Source organism: Oryctolagus cuniculus, chromosome 6, assembly GCF_051225735.1.
Source record: "Oryctolagus cuniculus isolate XC-2025 breed Fujian yellow rabbit chromosome 6, ASM5122573v1, whole genome shotgun sequence".
Lineage (NCBI taxonomy): Eukaryota > Metazoa > Chordata > Mammalia > Lagomorpha > Leporidae > Oryctolagus > Oryctolagus cuniculus.
The window spans coordinates 30,395,818-30,422,207 of record NC_142872.1 but is presented as its reverse complement, the minus strand read 5'-3'; the positions used below and the strand labels follow the sequence as shown (position 1 = coordinate 30,422,207).

General features: G+C 45.3%; 1 protein-coding gene across 3 annotated transcripts in view; it reads left to right on the top strand.

Annotated features, from left to right (window-relative positions):
* The window catches only part of LOC100354169 (protein diaphanous homolog 1), a 68,446-nt gene extending 42,953 nt beyond the window's left edge, over window positions 1-25,493 (top strand). For 2 of the 3 annotated variants that reach the window (XM_089335990.1, XM_089335989.1), the window contains 15 exons: window positions 644-799; window positions 6,200-6,301; window positions 6,642-6,772; window positions 6,967-7,053; window positions 10,166-10,217; window positions 11,293-11,432; window positions 14,670-14,778; window positions 15,549-15,659; window positions 15,812-15,930; window positions 16,514-16,630; window positions 17,940-18,055; window positions 20,758-20,822; window positions 22,516-22,695; window positions 23,326-24,171; window positions 25,326-25,493. In XM_089335990.1, the coding sequence (XP_089192116.1) occupies window positions 644-799; window positions 6,200-6,301; window positions 6,642-6,772; window positions 6,967-7,053; window positions 10,166-10,217; window positions 11,293-11,432; window positions 14,670-14,778; window positions 15,549-15,659; window positions 15,812-15,930; window positions 16,514-16,630; window positions 17,940-18,055; window positions 20,758-20,822; window positions 22,516-22,695; window positions 23,326-24,171; window positions 25,326-25,478 (2,484 nt within the window). In that variant the 3' untranslated portion in view covers window positions 25,479-25,493. Of the gene's footprint in view, window positions 1-643; window positions 800-6,199; window positions 6,302-6,641; window positions 6,773-6,966; window positions 7,054-10,165; window positions 10,218-11,292; window positions 11,433-14,669; window positions 14,779-15,548; window positions 15,660-15,811; window positions 15,931-16,513; window positions 16,631-17,939; window positions 18,056-18,835; window positions 18,948-20,757; window positions 20,823-22,515; window positions 22,696-23,325; window positions 24,172-25,325 lie in introns of those variants that run through there. The other variant, XM_089335991.1, reaches the window with a different exon arrangement.
* The last annotated feature ends 897 nt before the right edge of the window (window positions 25,494-26,390 follow it).

The window sequence follows — 26,390 nt, the reverse complement described above, 5'->3', positions numbered from 1 at the left end:
CAGGTATTACTCTTATTTTCAAATGGATTGAGCCAGTAAGCGGGAGCATCTGTACCTGAGGCAGTGGTTCATTGGTGGAGGGATGGCATGTGTATCTCTGAGGTACCTGATATTCTTTGCTGACTAGATGTCATGCAAAGAGCATAACACAAGTGCTGTGAAGTGAACGGAAGAGAATGGTTCCTGGTTTTGAGGTATGTAGTTGTTTATCCTGTTTGACTTATAACTATTAAAATCTGTGCTCATAGTTACCTCTTGAAGAGAGGGATCCTCTGGGCGCCAGGGCACATTTATTTTTGGATAGCATGGAGGAAACAAAGGGCATTTTATTGATAGCTCTGAACGGGACACGATTTTAGTTCTGTGCTACTAGAAGGGTAAGGAATGACAGGGGAGATCAGAAACCTAGTTCTTTCCTTTTAGGGAGATTTGGAATCTTTGCGCTTCAGTCCATTTATCATTGAATGTGGATTAGAACACAGACTTGGTATAGTACATTAGATATGAGGAAGGCTGATTTGTTCTTTTCATGGCAGGAAAGTCCTGAGCTCATAAACCGGAGGAACCATGCATATGTATGAAGTTAAAGGGTAGTTTGTTGTGTAAATGAAAATGGATCTCTAATATTTTTTTTTTTCCTCAGCTGGAGAGATTTACTAGCATGAGAATAAAGAAAGAAAAGGAAAAGCCCAATTCTGCTCATAGAAATTCTTCTGCATCATATGGAGATGATCCCACAGCACAGCCCTTACCCGATTATTCAGATGAGCAAATTTTAGTTCTCTTTGAACAGATGTTGGTAAGTTTCCCACTTCCAAATTTTGTTTGTTCTTAAAAATGCATTTATGAGCATGGTGGGCTCTTTTTTAATACACATTTCCTCTTCAGTAGCCCTTTATTATAAAGAATTCCAAGCTTAATATAGAACTTTTTAATATTAATCCTGTTACCCAAGGGACTAAATGTACAAGAACCAGTTTGTAAGGTTAGAATCTGTGAGTAGACTTGGAAATATCAGATCACTTACCATCTTTTAATTGTCCTTCTGCTCAGCGATGTCTTAGCCTCAAAGACATAGGTGATTCCACCTGTGGTACTATAGACCCCACCTTTTGGTTAAGCCAGAGTAGATGAAGTATTGTAGCATTCACAATGAACTCCACACGAAGAAGAAACTAGAGATGGTAAGGCATTGTTTGCCCACAGTACCCAATTAGTGGTGAGTCTGGAAAGAGAGTGCTGATGCTACTATAATCACTAGAAGACCTTTGAAGTGGAGTTTGAAGTATGGGTGAATGTTACTATCTTCTGTGAGGCACACTCAGTGTCCACTAGTTGAAAGTCTTAGAAAGTTGAGTATCTGCTTTATAAGGTTTCATAAAACCTTTGTGTTGCAGGGACTCAGACTCAAATAGAGACTGGTAGCAGGCCTGACTTAATTAAAAGGCTTAAAATCCTTAACTCAGGGCCTGTTACATAGTAATCACCCAACTATGCTACTGCTATTATTTTTCACTGACTCTTTCAGTCTGTGTATTTGTTTACATTTATTTATTTTCATTTTGTTCGAAAGGCTGAAAGACCTTCCATCTGCTGGTTTACTCCCCAAATGGCCACAATAGCCAGAGCTGGGCATACTGAAACCAAGAGCCTGGAACTCACTTCAGTGGCGGGGATCCAACTACTTGAGCCATCATTGGCCTCCTAGGCATTAGCAGGAAGCTGGGTCCGAAGTGAAGGAACTGGGACTCGAATCATGCCCATCTATATGGGAAGTGGGTGTCCAAACTGCGACTTAACTGCTATGCCAAACACTTAGCCCTCGATCTGTCTCTTAATATTCAAAGAGTGTTAAGGGTATAGTTTATCAAGACAATCTCTTAGCACTGGATTGCAAATTTAGATGGCTTTTGGGCCATACAAGTCACATACATAAATTAAACAGGGTGGACAGACTATGCTACAAAGGAAAAGAGAAAGTGGTAAATGAAAAAGGGACTTCTGACATTTTTGTTAATAAGATAGGTCACAGCTCAGTTCTGGAAGGTGATAGTATTCTACTGGGAATGTTAGCCCATTCCAAAGTGATATAGAGCCACAGATTTTTCTGTTTTTCAAAAGCAGCCAGAAATCTATAATTTAATTTTTGAAAATAATTCTTGAGTAATATCACATATTGTAGGATTTGTATTTCCCAAGATAGGTCATTTTTAAAAAAAAATTGTTCAAATCAAAATTCCAAGTTAGGTCCATTATACTGATATCCTCAGTTTCATTTTTTTAAAAAAAAAGATTATTTGAAAGGCAGAGTTACAGAGAACAGGAGATCCTCCATCCACTGGCCCAGCCCTGACCTCCTCAACTGGCTGCCAAGGCCAGGGCTGGGCCAGGCCAAACCTAGGAGCCTGAAATTCTATCCTGGTCTCCCATGTGGGTGGCAGGAGACCAAGAACTTGACCATTATCTACTGCTTTCTCGGGTATCTTGGCAGGGAGCTGCATCAGAAATTAAACCTCTGGAGTTTGAATTGGCATTTAACCTGCTGTGCCACAATGCTAGCTGTTACTCATTTTCATTAAGTCCATAGATTTCCTTTTCTCTTTTTTAATTCTCACTATTGATGTAGAAAATTTGACCCATTGGATTTCCCACAATCTGAAATTTGATACTTTTATCCTTTGGTGCTGTTTTACCAGAGATCTGTATTTTTTTTTTTTTATGAAAGATCATTTATTTATTTGTTTGAAAGGCAGAGTTATAGGGTGGCGGGAGAAGGTTGAGAGAAAGATCTTCCATCTGCTGGTTCACTCCTCATATAACCTCATAAACCACGCTGAAACCAGGGAAATTTATTTATTTGAAAGGCAGAGTTAGAGGGAGAGAGGGAAAGACAGATCTGGTTTACCTCCTAAATGGCTGTGATGACCAGGGCTGGGACAGCTGAAGCCAGGAGCTTCCTCTGAGTGCAGGGGTCCAAGCACTTGGACCATCTTCTGCTTTCTGAGGCACATTAGCAGAGAACTGGATTGGAAGTGGTGTGGCCTGGACTCAAACTGCTGCCCATGTGGGATGCTGGCGTTGTAGGTGGCAGCTTTATCCACTACGCCACAATTCTGGCCCTGTAAAATGTATTTTTCTTTGGGCCTGATTCAACCTGATGGCCACTACTTTGCAACTTCTATGTCTCATTTTTTTGAAAAAAGAAAAAAAAAAAACACACAGGAATTAAGTCAGAGAAACTTCAAATTAATATTGCTACTTGCTACTTGCAGAAGGAATTCATTTTTTTTTGCCCTTGCACACTTTCCCCATTTCAAACAACATTTTTAACTTGTTAAATTTATGCTAAGTTACTGGGCTGAGACATAAGACTGTACATGTGATAGCCTCAAGTAGAGCAGTTTCCTAAGAAGTATGCTGAACTTAATCCAATTTGTATCTTTGCATGAGGCTGTGCTTTATCAGAGTTTCCAGTTCTTTCTTTATGGGAAAGGAGTTTTTAAAAGAAACTGAGTTAACCACTTTCTAATGAGTATTTAGGCCACAAAGTTGGTGCAAATTTTGCTGGTGTTTGGAGGATACCAGTTGTCCAGTATTTCAATCTGAAGTCCATCTTGAATGCAAAAAAAAATTATGTATGCTTTTATGTCAATAATACAAAATAAAATTTTCATCTGTACTGAGTCCATTTTTCTCATGAAAAAAGTTAGAGGCCGGTGCCATGGCGCACTAGGGTAATCCTCCGCCTGCGATGCTGGTTTTAGTCCCGGTTGCTCCTCTTCCAGTCCAGCCCTCTTCTGTGGCCCGGGAGGGCAGTGGAGGATGGCCCAGGTCCTTGGGCCCTACACCCACATGGAAGACCAGAAAGAGGCACCTGGCTCCTGGCTTTGGATTGGCATAGCTCCAGTCGTTGTGGCCATTTGGGGAGTGAACCAATGGAAGGAAGACCTTTCTGTCTCCCTCACTGTAACTCCACCTGTCGAATAAATAAATAAAAAGCTTAAAAAAAAGTTAATGTGGCCGGCGCCGCGGCTCACTAGGCTAATCATCCGCCTTGCGGCGCCAGCACACTGGGTTCTAGTCCCGGTCGGGGTGCTGGATTCTGTCCCGGTTGCCCATCTTCCAGTCCAGCTCTCTGCTGTGGCCAGGGAGTGCAGTGGAGGATGGCCCAAGTCCTTGGGCCCTGTACCCCATGGGAGACCAGGAGAAGCACCTGGCTCCTGCCATCGGATCAGCGCGGTGCGCCGGCTGCAGCACGCCGGCCGCGGCGGCCATTAGAGGGTGAACCAATGACAAAGGAAGACCTTTCTCTCTGTCTCTCTCTCTCACTGTCCACTCTGCATGTCAAAAAAAATTAAATAAATAAATAAAAATTAAAAGAAGTTAATGTATATGCATTAAAATTTCTGGAGAAAGGTAGGCATTAAAATTATGATGCTGGCATCCTGTATCAGAATGCTGGTTTGAGTCCTAGCCACTTGGCTTCCAATTCAGCTCCCTACTAATGCTGCCGCAGAGAATGGCTCTGGTAGGTCGCTTTCACCCTTTTGAGAGACTTAGGTGAATTTCCTGGCTCCTGACTTTGGCCTAGCCCAGCCTTGGCTTTCGGCAGCCATGTGGAAAGAGAACCAGCAGATGGGAAATCTCTGCTTCTCTGTCACTCTACCTTTCAAATAAACAAACATAATTTTTTTTTTTTTTTTGGACAGGCAGAGTGGACAGTGAGAGAGAGAGACAGAAAGGTCTTCCTTTACCGTTGGTTCACCCTCCAATGGCCGCTGCAGCTGGTGCGCTGCGGCCAGCACACCGCGCTGATCCGATGGCAGGAGCCAGGTGCTTCTCCTGGTCTCCCATGCGGGTGCAGGGCCCAAGGACTTGGGCCATCCTCCACTGCACTCCTGGGTCACAGCAGAGAGCTGGCCTGGAAGAGGGGCAACCGGGACAGAATCTGGCACCCCAGCCGGGACTAGAGCCCCGTGTGCTGGTGCCGCAGGCGGAGGATTAGCCTAGTGAGCCGCGGCGCCGGCTGCAAACATAAATCTTAGGGGGCAGGCCGGCGCCGCGGCTCACTAGGCTAATCCTCCGCCTAGCGGCGCCGGCACACCGGGTTCTAGTCCCGGTCAGGGCGCCGGATTCTATCCCGGTTGCCCCTCTTCCAGGCCAGCTCTCTGCTGTGGCCCGGGAGTGCAGTGGAGGATGGCCCAGGTGCTTGGGCCCTGCACCCCATGGGAGACCAGGAAAAGCACCTGGCTCCTGGATCCTGCCATCTGATCAGCGCGGTGCGCCGGCCGCAGCGCGCCGGCCGCGGCGGCCATTGGAGAGTGAACCAATGGCAAAGGAAGACCTTTCTCTCTGTCTCTCTCACTGTCCACTCTGCCTGTCAAAAAAAAAAAAAAAAAAATCTTAGCGGGTGGGGGGGGAGTGCTGGAAATGCCCACATTTCGTATCAGAGTACCTGAAATTTGACTCTTGGCTCTATTCCTGATTCTGGCTCCCTGCTAGTGCACTCCCTGAGATACTGCAGATGATGGCTCAAGTGGTTGGGTCCTGGCCACCCGACTGGGAGACCTGGCTTGAGTTCCTAACACCTGGTATTGGCTTGTTACAACCCTAGCTATTGTAGACATTCGGGGAGTGAACAAGTGGTTGGGAGATCTCTATCTGTGTACCATTTCTCCGTTTCTCTGTCTTTCTGCTTTTCAAATAATTAAGTTTAAACTAAATTTTTTATTAAAGATTTATTTTATTTATTTGAAAGAGCTACAGAGAGAAGTAGAAACAGAGAGAGAGGTCTTCCATATGCTAGTTTACTCCCCAGTTGGCCTCAACAGCCGGAATGGAGCCGATCCAAAGCCAGAAGCCAGGAGCCTCCTCCTAGTCTCCTACATGGGTGCAGGGGCCCAAGGACTTGGGCCATACTCTGCTGCTTTCCCAGGTACATTAGCGGGGAATTGGATCATAAGTGGAGCAGCCAGGATTCTAACTGGTGCCCATATGGGATGCCAGGCTGTGTCTTTAACCTGCTAACCCTAAACTAAAATTTTAACTACGTTTATCCCTAAAGGGTTTTCATAAACTATGATCAAAAAAATTTATTCAATAATCATTTAACATGCTCAGTTCTACACTAAGTAAACTACTGAACAGTAAAAACTTGTAAAGAGTTCAAGTATGTTTTCTTTTTGTCTTCATTTACCAGCTGGATATGAACCTAAATGAGGAGAAACAGCAACCTTTGAGGGAGAAAGACATTATCATCAAGAGAGAAATGTTGTCTCAGTACTTCCACACCTCACAGGCTGTAAGTCATGGGTATAAGGACCGTGCCCTTCTCTTGGACCTGTTTTATTTTGCAAATGCTATTTATTTTATGTCTTCCTTAGTATACCTCATTCCATTATATAATAAGCCTACTCATTTTCAGTCTTTTATTTGACTTATTCATCCTTACATACTTTTTTCCTGATTAAATCTTCATGAAATATGTATGGGAAATGGGATAGGAAATCTGAGTCGCTCCTAAATTAGTGTTACGTATGGGTGATGGGTTTCTGTCCCGATACCATAGTGACTAATGTTTTAGTCCCCAGTTTGTGACTGGGACCATTGTTTACTAATCTTCCCATATTCCTGCTGTCCAGGGCATGAGCCAGAAGGAAAGCTCTAGGTCTGCCATGATGTACATTCAGGAGCTGAGGTCAGGCTTGCGGGATATGCATCTGCTCAGCTGTCTGGAATCCCTTCGTGTCTCTCTCAACAACAACCCTGTCAGGTGAGGATTCTAAGGTGTAACAGGAGTAGGAGTCTAATATTTAAGTTCACTGATGGCAACCAAAGATCAGAGGAGTCAGAGAAGGATGAGAATGGTCTAGATTGAGAGTAAAGAGTTACCAGGATAAACTTTGTTTTGCAAATAAGTGTTTATCAGTTTGATTTGATTTTGTGTTGTCTGCTTCTTCCTTACAGTTGGGTTCAAACATTTGGTGCTGAGGGTCTGGCCTCCTTATTGGACATCCTTAAACGACTTCATGATGAGGAGGATGAGACTGCTGGGTAAGGACTTCCCAAGTCTTTGCATCTTCCCAGAAGAGGGTCATAGATGACTTGGCCACTGCTTCGAAGGAGAAAATAGCAGCTAAATGTAAAGGAATATGCTGTTATCCGAGAATGAGTTTATCATAGAGGTGACTGGAGGATGAATGATGAAAGGAAGCAGAAATTTAAATTTCATCAAGAATAAAACAGGATATGTATCACATAAGATTATTAGTCTCCCAGTTGATCTTCAGTCTGGAAATAAGATCTGATTTATTCCTGAGTCTCCCAACAATCTAGTTTGGATCATAACCCATTTGTAAGTCTTAGAATATACTTCATCAGTTTGTGCCTAGGCTTAAAGCAGACTCCAGGGTTGAAATCATTCTGGAGAGATACCTTGGACTGTCTTAGGTTACCCTGAAGGCAGCCTGAATTAAAATGACTCCTTCACCTCCTGGGATCTTTCTGAAACAAAAATGTACAGGGCCTGGATATTCTGCATGTATCTTGTCAGACTGGAAATCTTTGAAGTAGTGAGGCAAACAGTGATAGAAGGGTAATTTAAAAAGTTGTGGAAAAATGAAATTAAAAGATCAGTTTATTTTGGTATAAAATCTTTGAAATCCATTGATAACTTTTTAATTAAAAATTTCATAGAGGAATGAGTATTTGGCACAGCAGTTAAGCCGCCACTTTGAATGCTGGCATAACATATGAGTTCCTGGGTTCATGTCCCAGCTCCATTCCTTTTTTTTTTTTTTTTTTGACAGGCAGAGTGGACAGTGAGAGAGACAGAGAGAATGGTCTTCCTTTTGCCGTTGGTTCACCCTCCAATGGCCGCCGCGGCTGGCGCACTGTGGCTGGCGCACTGCGCTGCTCCGAAGGCAGGAGCCAGGTGCTTCTCCTGGTCTCCCATGGGGTGCAGGGCCCAAGGACTTGGGCCATCCTCCACTGCACTCCCGGGCCACAGCAGAGAGCTGGCCTGGAAGAGGGGCAACCGGGACAGAATCCGGTGCCCCAACCGGGACTAGAACCTGGTGTGCCGGCGCCACAAGGCGGAGGATTAGCCTATTGAGCCACGGCGCCGGCCAGCTCCATTCCTAATTCCAGTTTTCTGCTGGTGCAGACCCTGGGAGGCAGACCCTGCTTCAAAATAGTTAGGTCCCTGCCACTCGTAGGAGATGCAGATTGAATTTCTAGCCCTTGGTTTTGGCCTGACACAGCTCTGGCTGTTGTAGGTATGTGCAGAGTATTTCTGCCCTTCTCTCTGCCTTTTTTATTTTTCTAAGATGTCTTTATTTTATTCATTTGAAAGGCAGACTTAGGGAGAGACAGACATTTTCTTTCTGCTGGTTCACTCTCCAAATGGCCACAACAGCCACGACTGAGCCAGACCAGAGCCAGAGCCAGGAGCTTCATTAGCATCTCCCATATGGATGCTGGAGCCCAAGGACTTGGTCCACCCTCTGCTGCTTTCCCAGGCGCATTAGCAGGGAGCTGGGTTGCAAATGGAGCAGCCGGGACTCAAACCGGAGCCCATATGGGATGCCGGTGCTGCAGGCTGGGGCTTTAACTTGCTGTACCACGCTCTGCCCCCCCATTTCTGCCTTTTAAATAAACTTTTTAAAGAAAGCTTATGGTCACCGGTGCCGCGGCTCGCTAGGCTAATCCTCTGCCTTGCGGCGCCGGCACACCGGGTTCTAGTCCCGATTGGGGCACCGGATTCTGTCCCGGTAGCCCCTCTTCCAGGCCAGCTCTCTGCTGTGGCCAGGGAGTGTAGTGGAGGATGGCCCAAGTCCTTGGGCCCTGCACCCCATGGGAGACCAGGAGAAGCACCTGGCTCCTGCCATCGGATCAGCGTGGTGCGCTGGCTGCAGCGTGCCTGCCGCGGCGGCCACTGGAGGGTGAACCAACAGCAAAGGAAGACCTTTCTCTCTGTCTCTCTCTCTCACTGTCCACTCTGCCTGTAAAAAAAAAAAAAAAAAAAAAAAAAAAAGCTTATGAAAATTCCTGTCATGAAAAAGCTAGGCATAGATTTTTATTTTATTTTTTTGCACCAAAATAAACCTGTGTTTCAGCTCTCATTTTCCATGAACGTTTTGAAGTACCTTTGCAAATAGAATGTTATCCTGATAGAATTTAGCACTTAGAAGCCTAGGAGGAGTTAGAGGGAGGATTTCTTTTTCTTCTTCTTCGTCTTTTTTTTTTTTTTTTTTTTTTTTTTTAATTTTTTACAGGCAGAGTGGACAGTGAGAGAGAGAGACAGAGAGAAAGGTCTTCCTTTGCCGTTGGTTCACCCTCCAATGGCCGCCGCGGCCGGCGCGCTGCGGCCGGCGCACCGCGCTGATCCGATGGCAGGAGCCAGGAGCCAGGTGCTTTTCCTGGTCTCCCATGGGGTGTAGAGCCCAAGCACCTGGGCCATCCTCCACTGCACTCCCTGGCCACAGCAGAGAGCTGGCCTGGAAGAGGGGCTACCGGGACAGAATCCGGCGCCCCAAACGGGACTAGAACCCGGTGTGCCGGCGCCGCTAGGCGGAGGATTAGCCTAGTGAGCCTCGGCGCCGGCCTTTTTTTTTTTTTTTTTTTTAAGATTTATTTATTTGAAAGAGTTACAAAGAGAGAGGGAGAGACACAGAGACCTTCCATTCACTGATTCACTCCCTAAATGGATATAGTGGCCAGGATTGGGCCAGCTGAAAGGCATAGTGCTTTCTGGGTCTCACACCTAGGTGTCAGGGGTCCAAGCACTTGGGCCACTTTCCACTGCTTCTCCTAGGCCATTAGCAGGAAGCTAGATTGGCAATGGAGCAGCCAGAACGTGAACAGGCACCCATGGGGTGCCAGCATCACAGGCTACCGTAGCTTTCTGTGCTGTGCCCCAATGCCAGCCCCCTAAAGGAAAGGTTTTAATGCATACAAAATTCTTGGATTATAAGAGGATTAGCCAGAAGGTTTTTGATGGTAGGAATCCTTCTTTAGCTACTTTTGTTAATGTTTGTGTGCTAATAACACTTACTAGTTAAACTAGTTTAGGGGTGTTCCTAAGATTCTGTTTATAAGATTGAAAATTCAAATGGGAAATATGGGATAAAGGAACCTTACTAATTGTGTCTTCTCCATGTGATAGCCGGAACAAGCATGAGATCATTCGCTGCTTGAAAGCTTTTATGAACAACAAGGTAAGATTTTTTTTTCCATTCTCATTCCAGCTTCCCTGGAACCCCATTCTTTGTCTCATCTTGGCAGGTACAAAAAGAGAACTAGAGTCATGAGATTTAAGACTTCTAGCCTTCCCTTTGAAAATCTTAACTATTTTCCATTGCCACATATGTTCTGGTCTTGAAAAAGTTTGTGGAAAATGCATATCATGAAAACATTATGAACGTATTTCAAAAATTTTCATACCAAAATAAGCTTATTGAATTCTATTTTTCATGAACTGTTTTTTTTTTTTTTTATAAAGATTTTTTTTTTTTAGGAAAGTCAGAGTTAGAGGGAGAAACAGAGACAGAGAGGGCGTGTGTGTACATGCACTTCCATCTGCTGGTTCACCCCCCAGATGGCCAAAAGGACCAGGACTGAGCCAGGCCAAAGCCAGGAGTTTCATTCAGGTCTGCTACATGGGTTTAAGAGTGCAAGCACTTGGGCCATCTTCCACTGTTTTCCCAGGCCATTGGCCGGGAACTGGATCAGAAGTGAAGAAGCTGAGCCATGAATTGGCACCTATATGGGATGCTGGTACTGCAGGTGGTGACTTAATCTACACCACAGTCCTGGCCCCCGATTATTATTATTATTATTATTATTATTATTTTAAAAGAGAGTTACAGAGTTAGAGAGAGGTAGAGATAGGTCTTCCATCCATTGGTTTGCTCCACAAATGGCCATGACGGCTGGAGCTGAGTGGATCCAAAGCCAGGCGCTTCTTCTGGGTCTCCTACATGGGTGCAGGGGCCCAAGGACTTGGGCCATCTTCTGCTGCTTTCCCAGGCCATTGCATAGAGCTGGATTGGAAGAGGAACACCTAGGACTCGAACCAGCACCCATACGGGATGCTGGCACTGCAGGCCTGGACTTTGACCTGATGTGTCATAGCACTGACCCCATCACTGTTTTGAAATAAGTTCACATTCTGCAGCACTGGTGGTTAAGACTTCAGCATGAGTCTAGGGAGGAAACCGTTCAAACCCTGAACTTTTTCATGGTTAGATGCTGTTGTCTTTAAATGTCCCATTTCTGTTTTTATCATAACAGTTTGGAATCAAAACTATGTTAGAGACAGAAGAAGGAATCCTACTGCTGGTCAGAGCCATGGACCCTGCTGTTCCCAACATGATGATTGATGCAGCTAAGCTGCTTTCTGCTCTTTGCATCCTACCACAGCCAGAGGACATGTATGTGACTGGAGTTATTTCTCTTCTTCTTTTGCATTTTATCATCTTTTCTTAGTCTAGAGGAAAATTGACTTGCTTGGTGTCTTCTTGGTCTTAAATATTATTACGTATTTTTAAATTTTATAATTTTTAATTTAAGATTTATATATTAATTTGAAAGGCAGAGTTACAGAGGCAGAGAAAGAGAGAGGGGGAGAGAGAGAGAGGTTTACCATCTGGTGGTTCACTCCCCAAATGACCGCAGCAGCTAAAGCTGAGCCAATCTGAAGCCAGGAGCTGCTTCTGGGTTTCCCACGTGGGTACAGGGGCCCAAAGATTTGGGTCTTCCTTCGCCATTTTGCCAGGCCATAGCAGAGAGCTGGATCCGAAGTGGAGCATCTGGGACTCAAACCGGCGCCCTTTTGGGATGCCAGCACTGCAAGTGGCGGCTTTATCTGCTATGCCACGGCGCTAGCCCCGGACTTAAATATTAAATAAGAGTATTTCTTCCTAGAAGTGAGCACTGAGACTGTTGATATGGGTTGAACATCCTTAATCTGAAAGGCTCCAAAATCTGAAACTTTGTGAACATTGACATAATACCACAAGTGGAAAGTTACACACCATAAAACTTTGTTTTATGCACAACATTTTTTAAAAATATAACATAAAATTACATTCAAGCCATGTGTATAAGGTGTATATGGGTCCCATTCCCCCTATAATTCATTATGTATATGCAGATGTTTCAAAATCCAATTTTTGAAACACTTCTCATCCCAGGAATTTTGGCAAAGGGATACTCAGCCTTGTTTAATATACATTCCTGGCTGGCGCTGTGGCTCAATAGGCTAATCCTCCACCTAGCGGCGCCGGCACACCGGGTTCTAGTCCTGGTCGGGGCGCTGGATTCTGTCCCAGTTGCCCCTCTTCCAGGCCAGCTCTCTGCTGTGGCCCGGAAGTGTAGTGGAGGATGGCCCAAGTCCTTGGGCCCTGCACCCCAAGGCAGACCAGGAGAAGCACCTGGCTCCTACCTTCAGATCAGCGCGGTGTGCCGGCCGCAGCGTGCCAGCCATGGCAGCCATTGGAGGGTGAACCAACAGCAAAAGGAAGACCTTTCTCTCTGTCTCTCTCTCTCACTGTCCACTCTGCCTGTCAAAAAAAAAAAAAAAAAAAAAAAGATACATTCCTATGTGATGGAGACTGTCCTGAACGTACACGTGGTTTTCAGAGGTGTAGTGGGGTGTATTTTACATCTGGGATAGGGTTGTTTTTTACTGCTTTGTTTTTAATTTTGAGGTAACACAGTTTTTTCTTTTTTTTTGCTTGGAGTATACAAAGTTTAACAACCTCATCACTTTGCCAATTGTAGTCTGCAGAGATAACCAGTGTTAATACCTTGGTGTAGTCTCATATCCTTTTAAGCACAAGTTTACTGCATTTCTTTGATTCTGAGACCACTTCTGCCACCCCAAAAGATAATGGCTTGGAGCTGAGGAATGGTAGATAATGCCTATAAAACAAAGTGTGTAGGGGATACAGTTTTATTTTTGTGGAGTACTTGGGTTAAACAAAGCCTAAATCATATTGTTATTTCAAGTTAATTCTTTTTCCTTAACAGTAGATCTTGAAGATCCTTCTACATTGTTACTTAGAGATCTATATTATCTTTAGTGGCTATTTAACATTTCGTATGTGTGTATGTATGTATGTCCCATCATTTGTTTAACAGTTACCCTAATATTAGAGTTTTAGATAGACGTAAGCAGATTCTGGTCCTTGTTCTAAGTGATAAGAATATTTATTGTTAAAGATGGATTCTATAATGAACATCCCTGTATGGAGTTTTTTTTTTTTTTTAATAATAGTTCCTTTAGTCCCAAGTTACTACTATTAAAAAAAAAAGATTTATTAATTTATTTGAAAGGCAGAGTCACAAAGAGGCAGAGGCAGAGAGAAAGAAAACTTCCATCTGCTGGTTCACTCCCAAGATGGCCACAACGGCCGGAGCTGGGCTGTTCTGAAGCCAGGAGCTTCTTCTGAGTCTCTGATGCAGGTGTAGGGGCCCAAGCACTTGGGCCATCCTCTACAGCTTTCCCAGGCCGTAGCAGAGAGCTGGATTGGAAGTGGAGCAGCCAGGTCTTGAACTGGCACCCATAAGGGATGTCACATTGCAGGTGGTGGTTTTACCCGCTATGCCACAGTATAGACCCCTGTATTTTCTTTATATGCATATATGTTGGATAAATTTCTAGAAGTAAGCTAAAGTTGCATAAACTTGAAATAAAGTAGTTCTATCATGTGCACCTCTAAAGGTTGTACTAATCTGTATACTTCATCATATAAGGACCTTAATATGGTATCCATGAATAAGATGGAATTTAGGGAGTGCCTTCTTCATAGCATTCAGCAGATTCTGACCTCTGCTGTGAGTCAGAAGAATGTGAGAAATCTAGAGCATTAACAATGTCCTCTTTCCTCTTTTTTTTTTTTTTTTTTTTTTGACAGGCAGAGTTAGAGAGAGAGACAGAGAGAAAGGTCTTCTTTTTTCCGTAGGTTCACCCCCCAAGTGGCTGCTATGGCCGGCGCGCTGCACCGATCTGAAGCCAGGAGCCAGGTACTATCTCCTGGTCTCCCATGTGGGTGCAGGGCCCAAGCACTTGGGCCATCCTCCACTAAACTCCCGGGCCACAGCAGAGAGCTGGCCTGGAAGAGGGGCAACGGGGACAGAATCCGGCGCCCTGACCAGGACTAGAACCCGGTGTGCCGGCACCGCCAGGTGGAGGATTAGCCAAGTGAGCCGCAGCGCCGGCTGTAAATTTTTTTTTTTTTTTTTTTTTTTTTTTTGACAGGCAGAGTGGACAGTGAGAGAGACAGAAAGGTCTTCCTTTACATTGGTTCACCCTCCAGTGGCCGCTGCGGCCGGCGTGCTGTGGCCAGCGCCCCGCGCTGATCTGAAGCCAGGAGCCAGGTGCTTCTCCTGGTCTCCCATGTGGGTGCAGGGCCCAAGCACTTGGGCCATCCTCCACTGCACTCCCGGGCCACAGCAGAGAGCTGGCCTAGAAGAGGGGCAACCGGGACAGAATCTGGGGCTCCGACCGGGACTAGAACCTGGTGTGCTGGCGCCGCAGGCAGAGGATTAGCCTAGTGAGCCCCGGCGCCAGCCATATTGTCCTCTTTCCTAAGTGGCCTATGCCTATTACACACGTCTGTATCAGAGCATCTGGGCAATTCGCTTCCTTTCCTTTGCTTGGGCAGGAATGAAAGGGTTTTGGAGGCCATGACAGAAAGAGCTGAGATGGATGATGTGGAACGGTTCCAGCCACTGCTTGATGGATTAAAAAGTGGGACCTCCATTGCACTCAAGGTATGTATACCTGAAACTGGGCCCAAGAATAAAATTCAAGATAAAGAGACTGAAGTTCATATAGCCTTTTAATAGAACACATGGAGTGGCTCCCAAACTGTACATTTTACGTATCAGAATTTGTTCTGAAAGGAAAATGATTAATCTCCCTAAGATGTCGAAAAAAAAAAAAAAACAACTGTTTTCCTAGTGAAATGGAGAAAAGGCATAATATTATATATAAAGTTAGAAAAACCAAGGCCTGCATTAACATATACCATCAGATCATTGGAACATTTAGACTTGTGAGCTCTCTGGACCTGTGCTCAAACCAGGTCTCAATGATCTAAGGGAAAATTCCTTCATATTTTTTTTAAAAGATTTTATTTATTTATTTGAGAAGTAGAGTTACAGACAGGGAAAGAAAGGCGTTCCATCCACTGGTTCCTTCCCCAAATGTCTGCAGTGGCCAGAGCCGGACTGATGCGAAGCCAGGAGCTTCTTCCGGGTCTCTCATACTGGTGCAGGAGCCCAAGGACTTGGGCCATCTTCCACAGATTTCCCAGTCTATAAGCAGAGAGGGGGATCAGAAGAGGAGCAGCCAAGACACGAACCGGCACCCCTATGGGATGCTGGCAGAGGCTTAGCCTGTAATGCCACAGCACTGGCCCCCTGCATATAGTTTTTGTACTACATCTTCTAGGTTATATTTGGGAACCTCACAGTGCATGTAAAGAGAATGGAGTTTTGATTGGTAGCATTGACACACCTATTGCATTTTCTTATTTTAGGTGGGATGCCTCCAGCTGATCAATGCTCTCATCACACCAGCGGAGGAACTTGACTTCCGAGTTCACATCCGAAGTGAACTGATGCGCCTGGGGCTGCATCAGTTGTTGCAGGTAAACTGAAACACTTTTTTTGAATGGTTGGGCTAGATCGATAGCACTAATCATCTGCCTGTTTGCTGCTTAAAAACCAGGTTGAAAGATTGGGGTTTCTAGCTACGTTAGACACTTTCGGGTTCCCTGACTTTTCCTTTTGTTTTTAATAGGACCTTCGAAAGATTGAAAATGATGATATGAAAGTGCAGCTAACTGTGTTTGATGAACAAGGGGAAGAAGATTCCTTTGACTTAAAGGGACGGCTAGATGACATTCGCATTGAAATGGAATATCCTTTTATTGACTGGGTACATAACAGATGACCCAGTCATTAGGTTCAGTTGGACATGGAATCTGTGGAATAGTTCGAAGGCTGATGACCAAGAGCAGGGCATCAGGCTTGTGAGTCTTCTTGGTAAATACACTATATGTCTTTTTTATTGCTGTTGCGTTTGTTTTTTATTGCGGTTGGTGTTAGTACAGATGACCTTAGGATTGCTCAGCGTGGAAGCAGCCATTGCAGTCATGATAAACTTCCTACAACATAAGAGCTTTGCTTACTGAGATGCAGAGCTGGATTATAGAGGTGTTTGGACTGAGTGGGGGAATAATTTGTTTCCATATTAATATTTGCCACAAGTGACGTTAAGGCAGTTATCTTCTCGTTTCCTGTCTACTGCTTGATCTTCTAGCTAAGTACTAGGAGTCTTTTCTGTACACTGCCACCACTTGCTGGTCCCTTGGTGGTGGTTACTGGAGAAACAGCAGTTAGAATGGAAGTTACATCTTGAGAACTTTTCTCTAGTTTTTCCAAGAGTTGAACCACCCATCCACCAAATATTTGCTTTCCTTGACCTATCCCCCTTTTCCACTGACTTTAATGAAGTCTTCCAGATTCTCTTAAACACAGTGAAGGATTCAAAGGCAGAACCACACTTCCTGTCCATCTTGCAGCACCTTCTTTTGGTCCGAAATGACTATGAGGCCAGGTAAGGTGGTGTGCCTGTGGGAGTTTTGAATTAACTTAAATGAAGTGAGCAAAGTCCTTAAATTCAAATATTGTTCTGTAAAGGGTAAAACACAAAGAACATGGATGTTTTGGTTCATGAGTCACGGATGGGAAGGGAGTTGTCAGTTGTTTTCTCAATCCAGCTGATGGAGATCCTCTGGAAGAGGTCAGAGCATCTCAGATGAAATGCCCTTCCTTTTTTGGTGGGATGAAGATGCATCAAAGGAAGATGGGAATTTAAGATTCTTTCTGGTTGCCTGGCAGTAGAGATACAGCAGTAGCACTGGCCTTCCCAGGAAGGGTCAAACCCACATTTTTCAATGGGAAAGGATTGGCACTAAAAGGCAGAATGGTAAGGAGCTTGGGTGGTCTGAGATAGGCAGGGTAACTGAAAGGAAAGCAGTATTAGGAGTGATATTTATTTTTTTTTTTAAAGATTGATTTATTTGAAAGAGTTACACAGAGAAAGGCAGAGAGAGAGAGAGAGAGAGAGAGAGAGAGAGAGAGAGGTCTTCCATCTGCTGGTTCACTCCCCAGTTGGTCGCAATGGCCAGAGCTATGCTGATCTGAAGCCAGGAGTCTGGAGCTTCTTTCGGGTCTTACCGTATGGATGCTTCTTTCGGGGTCCAAGGACTTGGGCCATCTGCTGTTGCTTTCCCAGGCCATAGCAGAGAGCTAGACCGGAAGTGGAGCAGCTGGGACTAGAACCGGCATCCATATGGGATGTTAGCACTGCAGGTGGCCCTGATATTTCTTTTTTTCTTTTCTTTTCTTTTTTTTTTTTTTTTTTTTTTTGACAGGCAGAGTGGACAGTGAGAGAGAGAGACAGAGAGAAAAGTCTTCCTTTTACCGTTGGTTCACCCTCCAATGGCCGCCGCGGCCGGCGTGCTGCAGCCGGCGCACCGCGCTGATCCGATGGCAGGAGCCAGGAGCCAGGTGCTTTTCCTGGTCTCCCATGGGGTGCAGGGCCCAAGCACCTGGGCCATCCTCCACTGCACTCCCTGGCCACAGCAGAGAGCTGGCCTGGAAGAGGGGCAACCGGGACAGAATCCGGCGCCCCGACCGGGACTAGAACCCGGTGTGCCAGCGCTGCTAGGTGGAGGATTAGCCTAGTGAGCCGCGGCACCGGCCTCCTGATATTTCTATTACCTTTACAAAAAGTTCTTTTCTTGAACATTTATCCTTGGATTACCTTAGTGTCAAAACAAGTAACTTTTTTTGATCCGGAATACTGCTGAAAACTATGTATTTTATTTTCCTTTGATAACTTTGTTTTGTTTCTTCTGTAGACCCCAGTACTATAAGTTGATTGAAGAATGTATTTCCCAGATAGTTCTACATAAGAATGGGGCTGATCCAGACTTTAAGTGCCGACATCTCCAGATTGATGTAGAGGGACTGATTGGTAAGCATGCTCTTCTCCCTGGTTCCCCAAAACTTTACCTTATTTTGCATCATTCTGTCAGTGAGAATTTCAGAGAAGATACGAGAGGTCTTCAAAAAGTTTGTGGAGAATATATACTATCTTTAATTTTTGATATTTATTTTCCCTGTTAGGTTGTATTTTGCTTTTGTTTTTAAGATTTATTGATTTATTTGAGAGGCAGAGAGAGCTTCAGTGCAGTGGTTTGCTTCCTAAATGGCCACAAGTGCAAGCCAGAAGCTGGGAGCTTCTTCCAGGTCTCCCACATGGGTTCAGGGGCCCAAGAACTTGGACCATCCTCTGCTGCTTTCCTAGGTGAATTTTTAGGGAATTGGATTGGAAGTGGAGTAGCCAGCACTTGAACCTGTGCCCATATGGGATGCCGATTCTGCAGGCTGTTGCTTTAACCTGCTGAGCCACAGTGCTGGTCCCCCTATTTGTTTATAAAGATTTATTTATTTATTTATTTATTTGAAAGAGATCTTCATCCTCTGGTTCACTCCCCAAATGGTTGCAATGGGCAGGGCTGTGCAAGGCCAAAGACAGGAGTCATGAGCTTCTTTGGGATCTTCCACATGGGTGCAGGGCCCCAAGCATTTAGGCTGCTGCTTTCCCAAGCACATTAGCAGGGAGCTGAATCAGAAGTGGAGCAGCTGGGACTCAAAATCTGTGCCAGTATTAGGATGCCAGCATTGCAGACAGTGGCTTAACCTGCTGTTCCACAGTGCTAACCCCATAATTTTTGTTTTTATTTATTTGAAGGGAAGAACAAAAGAGAGAGAGAGAGATTTTTTTATCTACTGGTTCACTCCCAGGTGCATTAGCAGAGAGCTGGATTAGAAGTGGAGTAGTCACGGGGCCGGCACTGTGGCGCAGCAGGTAAGGCTTCCACGTGCAGCGCCGGCATCCCATAAGGGCGCCTGTTCTAGTCCTAGCTGCTCTTCTTCTGATCCAGCTCTCTTTTATGGCCTGGGAAAACAGTAGAAGATGGTCCAAGTCTTTCGGCCTCTGGACCCGTGTGAGAGGCCCAGAAGAAGCTCCTGGCTCCTGGTTGCAGATCAGCTCAGCTCTGGCCATTACAACCATTTGGGGAGTGAATCAGCACATGGAAGACCTCTCTTTCTCTCTCTGGCTCTCTATTTCTCTGTAACTCTTGTCTTTCAAATAAATAGAATAAATCTTAAAAAAAAAAAAAAAAAAAAGAAGTGGAGTAGTCAGGATTTGAACCAGCATTCCGAAATAGAATGTTGTTGTCATAAGTGTTATCTTAACTCAACATACCACAACGCTGGCCCCTCATATGCTATTTTTTGAAGGATTTATTTTTTATTTATTTGAAAGGCAGAGTTGCAGAAAGAGGAGGAGAGACAGAGACAAAGAAATCCTCTATCGTCTGGTTCAATCCCCAAATGGCTGCAATAGCTGGGACTGGGCCAGGCCAAACCTAGGAGCCCAGAGCTTGCTTCTTCTCGGTCTCCTATGGTGGGACAAAAGCCCAAGTACTTGGGCCATCTTCTGCTTTCCCAGGCACGTTAACTGGGAGCTGGATATGAAGTGGAGCAGCCCTTCTCTCTCTCTCTCTCTTTTTTTTTTTTTTTTTTTTTTTAATTTGTTACTTGTTTGAAAGGGGGATAATGGGGCTCTGGGGAAGAGAGAGCACACGTATGCAAGAGATATCAAAATCTTTCATTGGCTAGTTCAGTGTGTAACGGTTGGGGCTGGACAAAGCTGAAGTGAGGAGTCAGGAGTTCCATCCAGTCACCCCACTTGGTTTCAGGGGCTGTCTTCCCTTGCTTTCCCAGGCTCATTATCAAGAAACTGAATCAGAAAAGGATTAGCCAGGATTCAACCCAGCATTTTTATATAGGATGCGTGCACTGCAGGCAGTGGCTTACCCCACTGTACTACAGTGCTGGCTTATATCACTCTATCATTAAGTCCAAATTTTTATTTTATTTATTTGAGAGGCAGAGTTACAGAGAGGGAGAGCCGAGAAAAAGGTCTTCTATCCACTGGTTCACTCCCCAAATGGCTGCAACGGTCAGAACTGGTTCGATCCAAAGCCAGAAGCCAGGAGCTTCTTCCGAGTCTCCCATGTGGGTGCCGGAGCCCAAGCGCTTCTTCCACTGCTTTCCCAGGCCATATGCAGAGAGCTGGATTGAAGAGGAGCAGCTGGGACATGCACCAGTACCCATATAGGATGCCAGTGCCACAGCACTGGCCCCAAAGTGCAGATTTTTTCACAAAGTTTTTGAAGTCTATCTACCTTTCCAGTCACTATATGTTTTCATTTTGTCTTGTCTTAGGATATAACCAACATCTTTTGCTAGGAATAAACAGGCTGTTAATTTATTTCTACAGAAATCTAAAAACTTGACCATTTTCACACACCACTACCTTTTGTAAGGACATGGGCTATTAGATGTGACTCCAGCTGATCTCGGACAGTTATAAGTGTCATTCCGAGGCAGTCCTCCTGTCTCCCAGCATGGTCCCATACCATGTGCTCAGAAATTACATGTTGGACATAACTCAAAGTTCCCTTTCTTTATCTAATGCAGAACATTAAGAAGGTTGATACAGGTGACCAAAATGACAAAAGAGCACTCTTTCGTGATATATAAGGTCTTAGGGGTTATGGCAGAGGAAAAACAAGAGCATCTGCTTACTTTTTTTCTTTCCAGATCAAATGATTGATAAAACAAAAGTGGAAAAATCTGAAGCCAAAGCTACAGAGCTGGAAAAAAAAGTATGTATGAAAAAAAATTTTGTTTTGTTTTGGTCTGAGGATGTTTTTTACTTCTGGTTTGTGAGACAGTTTTTCCCATGGTATGTATTTGAAAGGCATTCATCTACTAGGATTGTCATTTCTATGAGAAAACCTGTCTGGAGTGTGCTAGTCTTTGGAGGAGGTGATGTGAGTATGAACATGAGGAGCCGGTGGTGAGCTGGTACAGCTCTTGGGCCACTGGGCAGGACAGGAGAGACGGAAGGAATTGTTCTTCTCTGAGGGCATGCTCAGGTTTCTTTGGCATCTCATGCCTCTTGTCTGACCCTAGAACAATAGAAACTGGAATGCATTTGAGTTTTTTCTTTTCTTCTTTGGTTATTTAGGGCTCCTATTATGGTTGATTGATTTTTTTTTACAGATTTCTTTGTTTATTTGAAAGGCAGAGTTATAGAGAGGCAGAGGCAGAGAGAGAGATAGAGAGGCCTTCCATCCACTGGTTCACTCCCCAGATGGCCACAACGGCTGCAGGTGGGCTGATCTGAAGCCAGGAGCCAGGAGCTTCCTCTGTGTTTCCCACGTGGGTGCAGGGGCCCAAGGACTTGGGCCATCTTCTGCTTTCCCAGGCCATAGCAGAGAGCTGGATTGGAAGTGGAGCAGCCGGGTCTTGAACCGGCGATCATATGGGATGCCAGCACCCAGGCCAGGGTGTTAACCCTCTGCACCACAGTGCTGGCCCCCACAATTGATTTTTGATCCTAGAGATTACCTGGATTGTGCCGCCGCGGCTATCCTGGTTAAATGTCCTGAAATTTTAGGATTTTGGTTTTGTTTTTGATTCTTACTATAAAAATAGGAAGACTATGAAAATGATCTCTCGTTTCCCCCTCCTTTAACCTTGATTTAAAAAAAAAAAAAATTTTTTTTTAAGCCGACGCCACGGCTCAATAGGCTAATCCTCCACCTTGTGGTGCCAGCACACCGGGTTCTAGTCCCGGTCGGGGCTCCGGATTCTGTCCCGGTTGCCCCTCTTCCAGGCCAGCTCTCTGCTGTGGCCCAGAAGTGCAGTGGAGGATGGCCCAAGTGCTTGGGCCCTGCACCCACATGGGAGACCAGGAGAAGCACCTGGTTCCTGCCTTTGGATCGGCGTGTGCACCGGCCACAGCACGCCGGCCGCGGCGGCCATTGGAGGGTGAACCAACGGTAAAAGGAAGACTTTTCTCTCTGTCTCTCTCTCTCACTGTCCACTCTGCCTGTCAAAAAAAAATTTTTTTTTTTATTTGAGAGGCAGAGACAGACAAAGCTTCACTTCCTAATTGTCCCAACATCTGAGGCTAGAAACAGGCACCAGGAACTCAGTTGATGGTCTCCCTCATGGGTGGCTGGAAAGCAATTACTTTAGCCATTACCACTGCCCACTGGCTGAATCGGTGGGGAAGCTGGAATCAGGAGCTAGGACAGGTAACAGAACTCATGCACTCTGATAGGGAATGCAGTTTTTAACCCCTTGGCAATTTATCTGCTCCTGGCCTTGATTTTAAGATATAAGAAAATTATGATGTTCTTTTGCCCCCAGACATTGCTTGAACTATGGGTCTGTGAGCTCTATTGGGTCAAGCATTGGCACAGGCCGTAAATTAAGGGATGCTTCTTATTGACGTGCATCTTACTGAGACAGAGAGTTTGCTGGAAACTTGATGTTTTTCTTCTTTAGCTGGATTCAGAGTTAACAGCACGGCATGAGCTACAGGTAGAAATGAAAAAGATGGAAAGTGATTTTGAGCAGAAACTTCAAGATCTTCAGGGAGAAAAGGATACATTGGATTCTGAAAGGCAGCAAGTTGCGACGCAGAAACAGGAACTGGAAGCTGAGGTGTCCCAGCTCACTGGAGAGGTAACGTGTGAACAGGGAAGGCCACATGGCCTGCAATTGCTGTCAGCAGCCTCTGCATGCGTGTGTCTTAGAACAGGAGTCAGTCATCTCTCTCCTAGGGTAAACTGGTTACTGCGAAAGCATTTACTGTGTTTTGGTTTGTTTTATTTTGGAGGCAAGTAATACATAAGAAAAGTTGAAAACACAGTCTTCTGATAGATTTAGGAATAAAAACTACAATATATATTTTTATTAGTTTTCTTTTAGTCATCTCTGGACAGATATATCCTCATATATATTCTCTGATACTAATACTTAATATGCTGTATAATTACAAATATATGTTATGTGACTAGAATATTTGATTTACTTGACTTTTACATTATAATCAAAAGGAGAGTTTAACATAAAGGTTGAAGTTGTCATTGTAATACAAGGTCTACTGAACTGAGAACATACAGACTTGAAATCTGGCTTTGGCTCTGCCACTAGATAATGTGACTTCAGGTGAACCATGAGATCTCACTGACTCCTGTCAGTTCCTCCATGTGTAGAATGAGAAGTTTGGATGAAGTCATTTCTTAGGTTCCTTCTGGTCCCATAGCCCCTGAAGTGGGCTGAGAGGGACTCATGCTGATGTTGTTTCTGTAGGTTGCCAAGCTGTCAAAAGAACTGGAAGATGCCAGGAAAGAAATGGCTTCCCTCTCTGCTGCAGCTGCTGTAGCTCCTTCTGGTCCTGGCAGTGCTGCTGTTCCCTCTTCCCTTTCTTTACCTGGTTACCCTGGCACTACTGTCCCTCCCCCACCTCCACCCCCTCCGTTACCAGGAGGAGACAGTATACCACCCCCACCTCTTCTCCCTGGAAGTAGTACCATTCCTCTGCCCTCACTTCCGGGTGATCTGCCTGGGGGTACTGCCATCCCCCCACCCCCTCCTTTGCCTGGGGGTACTGCCATCCCCCCACCCCCTCCTTTGCCTGGGGGTACTGCTGTCCCCCCACCTCCTCCCTTGCCTGGAAATGCTGGCATCCCCCCACCTCCTCCTTTGCCTGGGAGTGCTGGCATCCCCCCACCTCCTCCTTTGCCTGGGGGTACTGCTGTCCCCCCACCTCCTCCCTTGCCTGGGAGTGCTGGCATCCCCCCACCCCCTCCCTTGCCTGGGAGTGCTGGCATCCCCCCACCCCCTCCCTTGCCTGGGACTGCTGGCATCCCCCCACCCCCTCCCTTGCCTGGGACTGCTGGTGTCCCTCCACCCCCACCTTTGCCTGGGAGTGCTGGCGTCCCCCCACCTCCTCCTCTGCCTGGGGGTACTGGCATCCCCCCACCTCCTCCATTTCCTGGAGGCCCTGGCATTCCTCCACCTCCACCTGGATTGGGTATGCCTCCACCTCCCCCCTTTGGGTTTGGAGTTCCTGCAGCCCCAGCTCTGCCATTTGGATTAGCTCCCAAAAAGGTTTATAAGCCAGAGGTGCAGCTCCGGAGGCCAAACTGGTCCAAGGTGAGAAATTCTCTCCATTTCTTCCTTGTAGACATTAAGAAACCACTTCAGCCTACAACTTTGTGTTTTATCCACGGGGGTGTCTCTTCCTCCTGGCCCCTGTAAGTGCTTTGTAGGTTCTACTCACGCTTACGTTTATTCAGCATCTCCTGGAAAGTCCCGTGAGCCCCGTACTCTGAACTTAACCCTCACTGAACTTGTCCTTAAACTCATGTTATTTTTGCCTTTTCCCAGAGGATAGAAGTACCATGGTAACATGCAGCTTGACAATAATAGTCATTTCACTGATCTGCAAACTACTGAAATTGTGTTGATCCAGAAGTGATGAATTTTTCAATAAGCCTCCCATCCTACTCCCAGTATGTGAAGTATTAGACAGGCCATGTTTGCCTGGCACAACATTTTCCCCATGATGTATTTGAGACTCCTGTGATTCTTAGCCTTTTCCTTCTAGAAATCAATTTAAAATAAAGGCATTAATTGGCACAGGTAGGGGTAACAGAAGAGGAAAATGTTACAGGGAGCAAGCAAAGATACAAAGCGAAGCTGTAAAGCTTCTCCAGCTAGAAGGTGGGAGTTAAAAGGACGATGGGTAGCTTAACAGTAGTTCTTGAGTGATCACCAGTAAACAAACTGGAATTGTCATCTGCTAATTCCCACATGAGAAGTGTAGCTGTTCTTTATTTCTTAGGTTAGTCTTTTGACAGAGTGGACAGTGAGAGAGAGACAGAGAAAAAGGTCTTCCTTTACCGTTGGTTCACCCTCCAGTGGCCGCTGTGGCTGGCGTGCCACGGCCAGCGCACCGTGCTGATCTGAAGCCGGGAGCCAGGTGCTTCTCCTGGTCTCCCATGTGGGTGCAGGGCCCAAGGACTTGGGCCATCCTCCACTGCACTCCCAGGCCACAGCAGAGAGCTGGCCTGGAAGAGGGGCAACCGGGACAGAATCCGGCGCCCTGACTGGGACTAGAACCCGGTGTGTCAGTGCCGCAGGTGGAGGATTAGCCTATTGAGCCGCGGCTCTGGCCTCTTAGGTTAGTCTTAGTCTAGCATAAGATTTCTGATAACCAGCCAGGTCCTGTTGCATCTTAGTCAGTCTTCTGGGATGTCAAGTACAGAGCTCCACATAGTCACGTTTAACTCTGCCTGTATCCGTAGTTTGTGGCTGAAGATCTTTCCCAGGACTGCTTCTGGACAAAGGTGAAGGAAGACCGCTTTGAGAACAATGAACTTTTTGCCAAGCTTACCCTCACTTTCTCTGCTCAGACCAAGAGTAAGTACTTTCTTCTCGGGTGCAGAGGTCTGGTGTAGGGCTTAGCGTTAAAATATTATTTAAGCAGTTTCCCATTCGCTTCCTTCCTTGGGTGAGGATAGAAAGGAAATGTTGAGTGGAAGAGAAATGACTTCTCCCATTCAGAAGAAATAAGTTATTGTATTTAGGGTTACTGGGGTTGGGGAAAAGAATTGTTACATATTATTATCAGTTCTGACTTTTAAAATAGAAGTGGGATAGAGTCCTTAATAGGTTGGGTGGATGAGCAGATATCTACAATAACAACTAATTGTGACTCCTTTTCTTTCATTTCTTTCTGATATCTGATGCTTTCCCCCTCTTGGCCCTTTGCTCCAACAGCTTCTAAAGGTAAGAATACAAAAGAGCCTTTTCATTGGATCTGTTGAATATTAGAGAAGAAAATAAAACAGATGTGAAGGAATAGGTTTCTCCTTAGAAAACTGAGACCAGAATTGAGGGTGGAATTCTCTTTTGCTAGATTTTTGTTTGTTGTTTTACTTTGTGTAATCGACCAGCAACTGCGGGATTAACTGACCGGGAGGAGTGTTCTCTATGTTGAAGCTACTGCATATTTGTTCTGTGGAAAGTGGGGATGGATGACTTGAGTAATAATACCGTTATTACTTACATTTGTGTTGTGTTTTACAACCTTCAAAATGCTTGATTGTGTAATACCCTGTGATGAGACAGGCAGCATGTATATTACCTGCATCCTGTAGAATCTAGAACAGTTAGGTGCGTGTCGCAAGGTCATTGTCCCAAGGTATGTGTCCCAAGGTTATCTGGGTCTAGTAGAAATTCTTGCTTTCCTTTTTTACCTTTAGATGTTCTCCTTTATTTTACAAGAACTAACCTGCTTTGCCCTCTTTTTTCTTTGTTTCCTAATTCTTGTGGTTTTGTGCTGCCTCGTGATAAAGCACTTGCAGTCA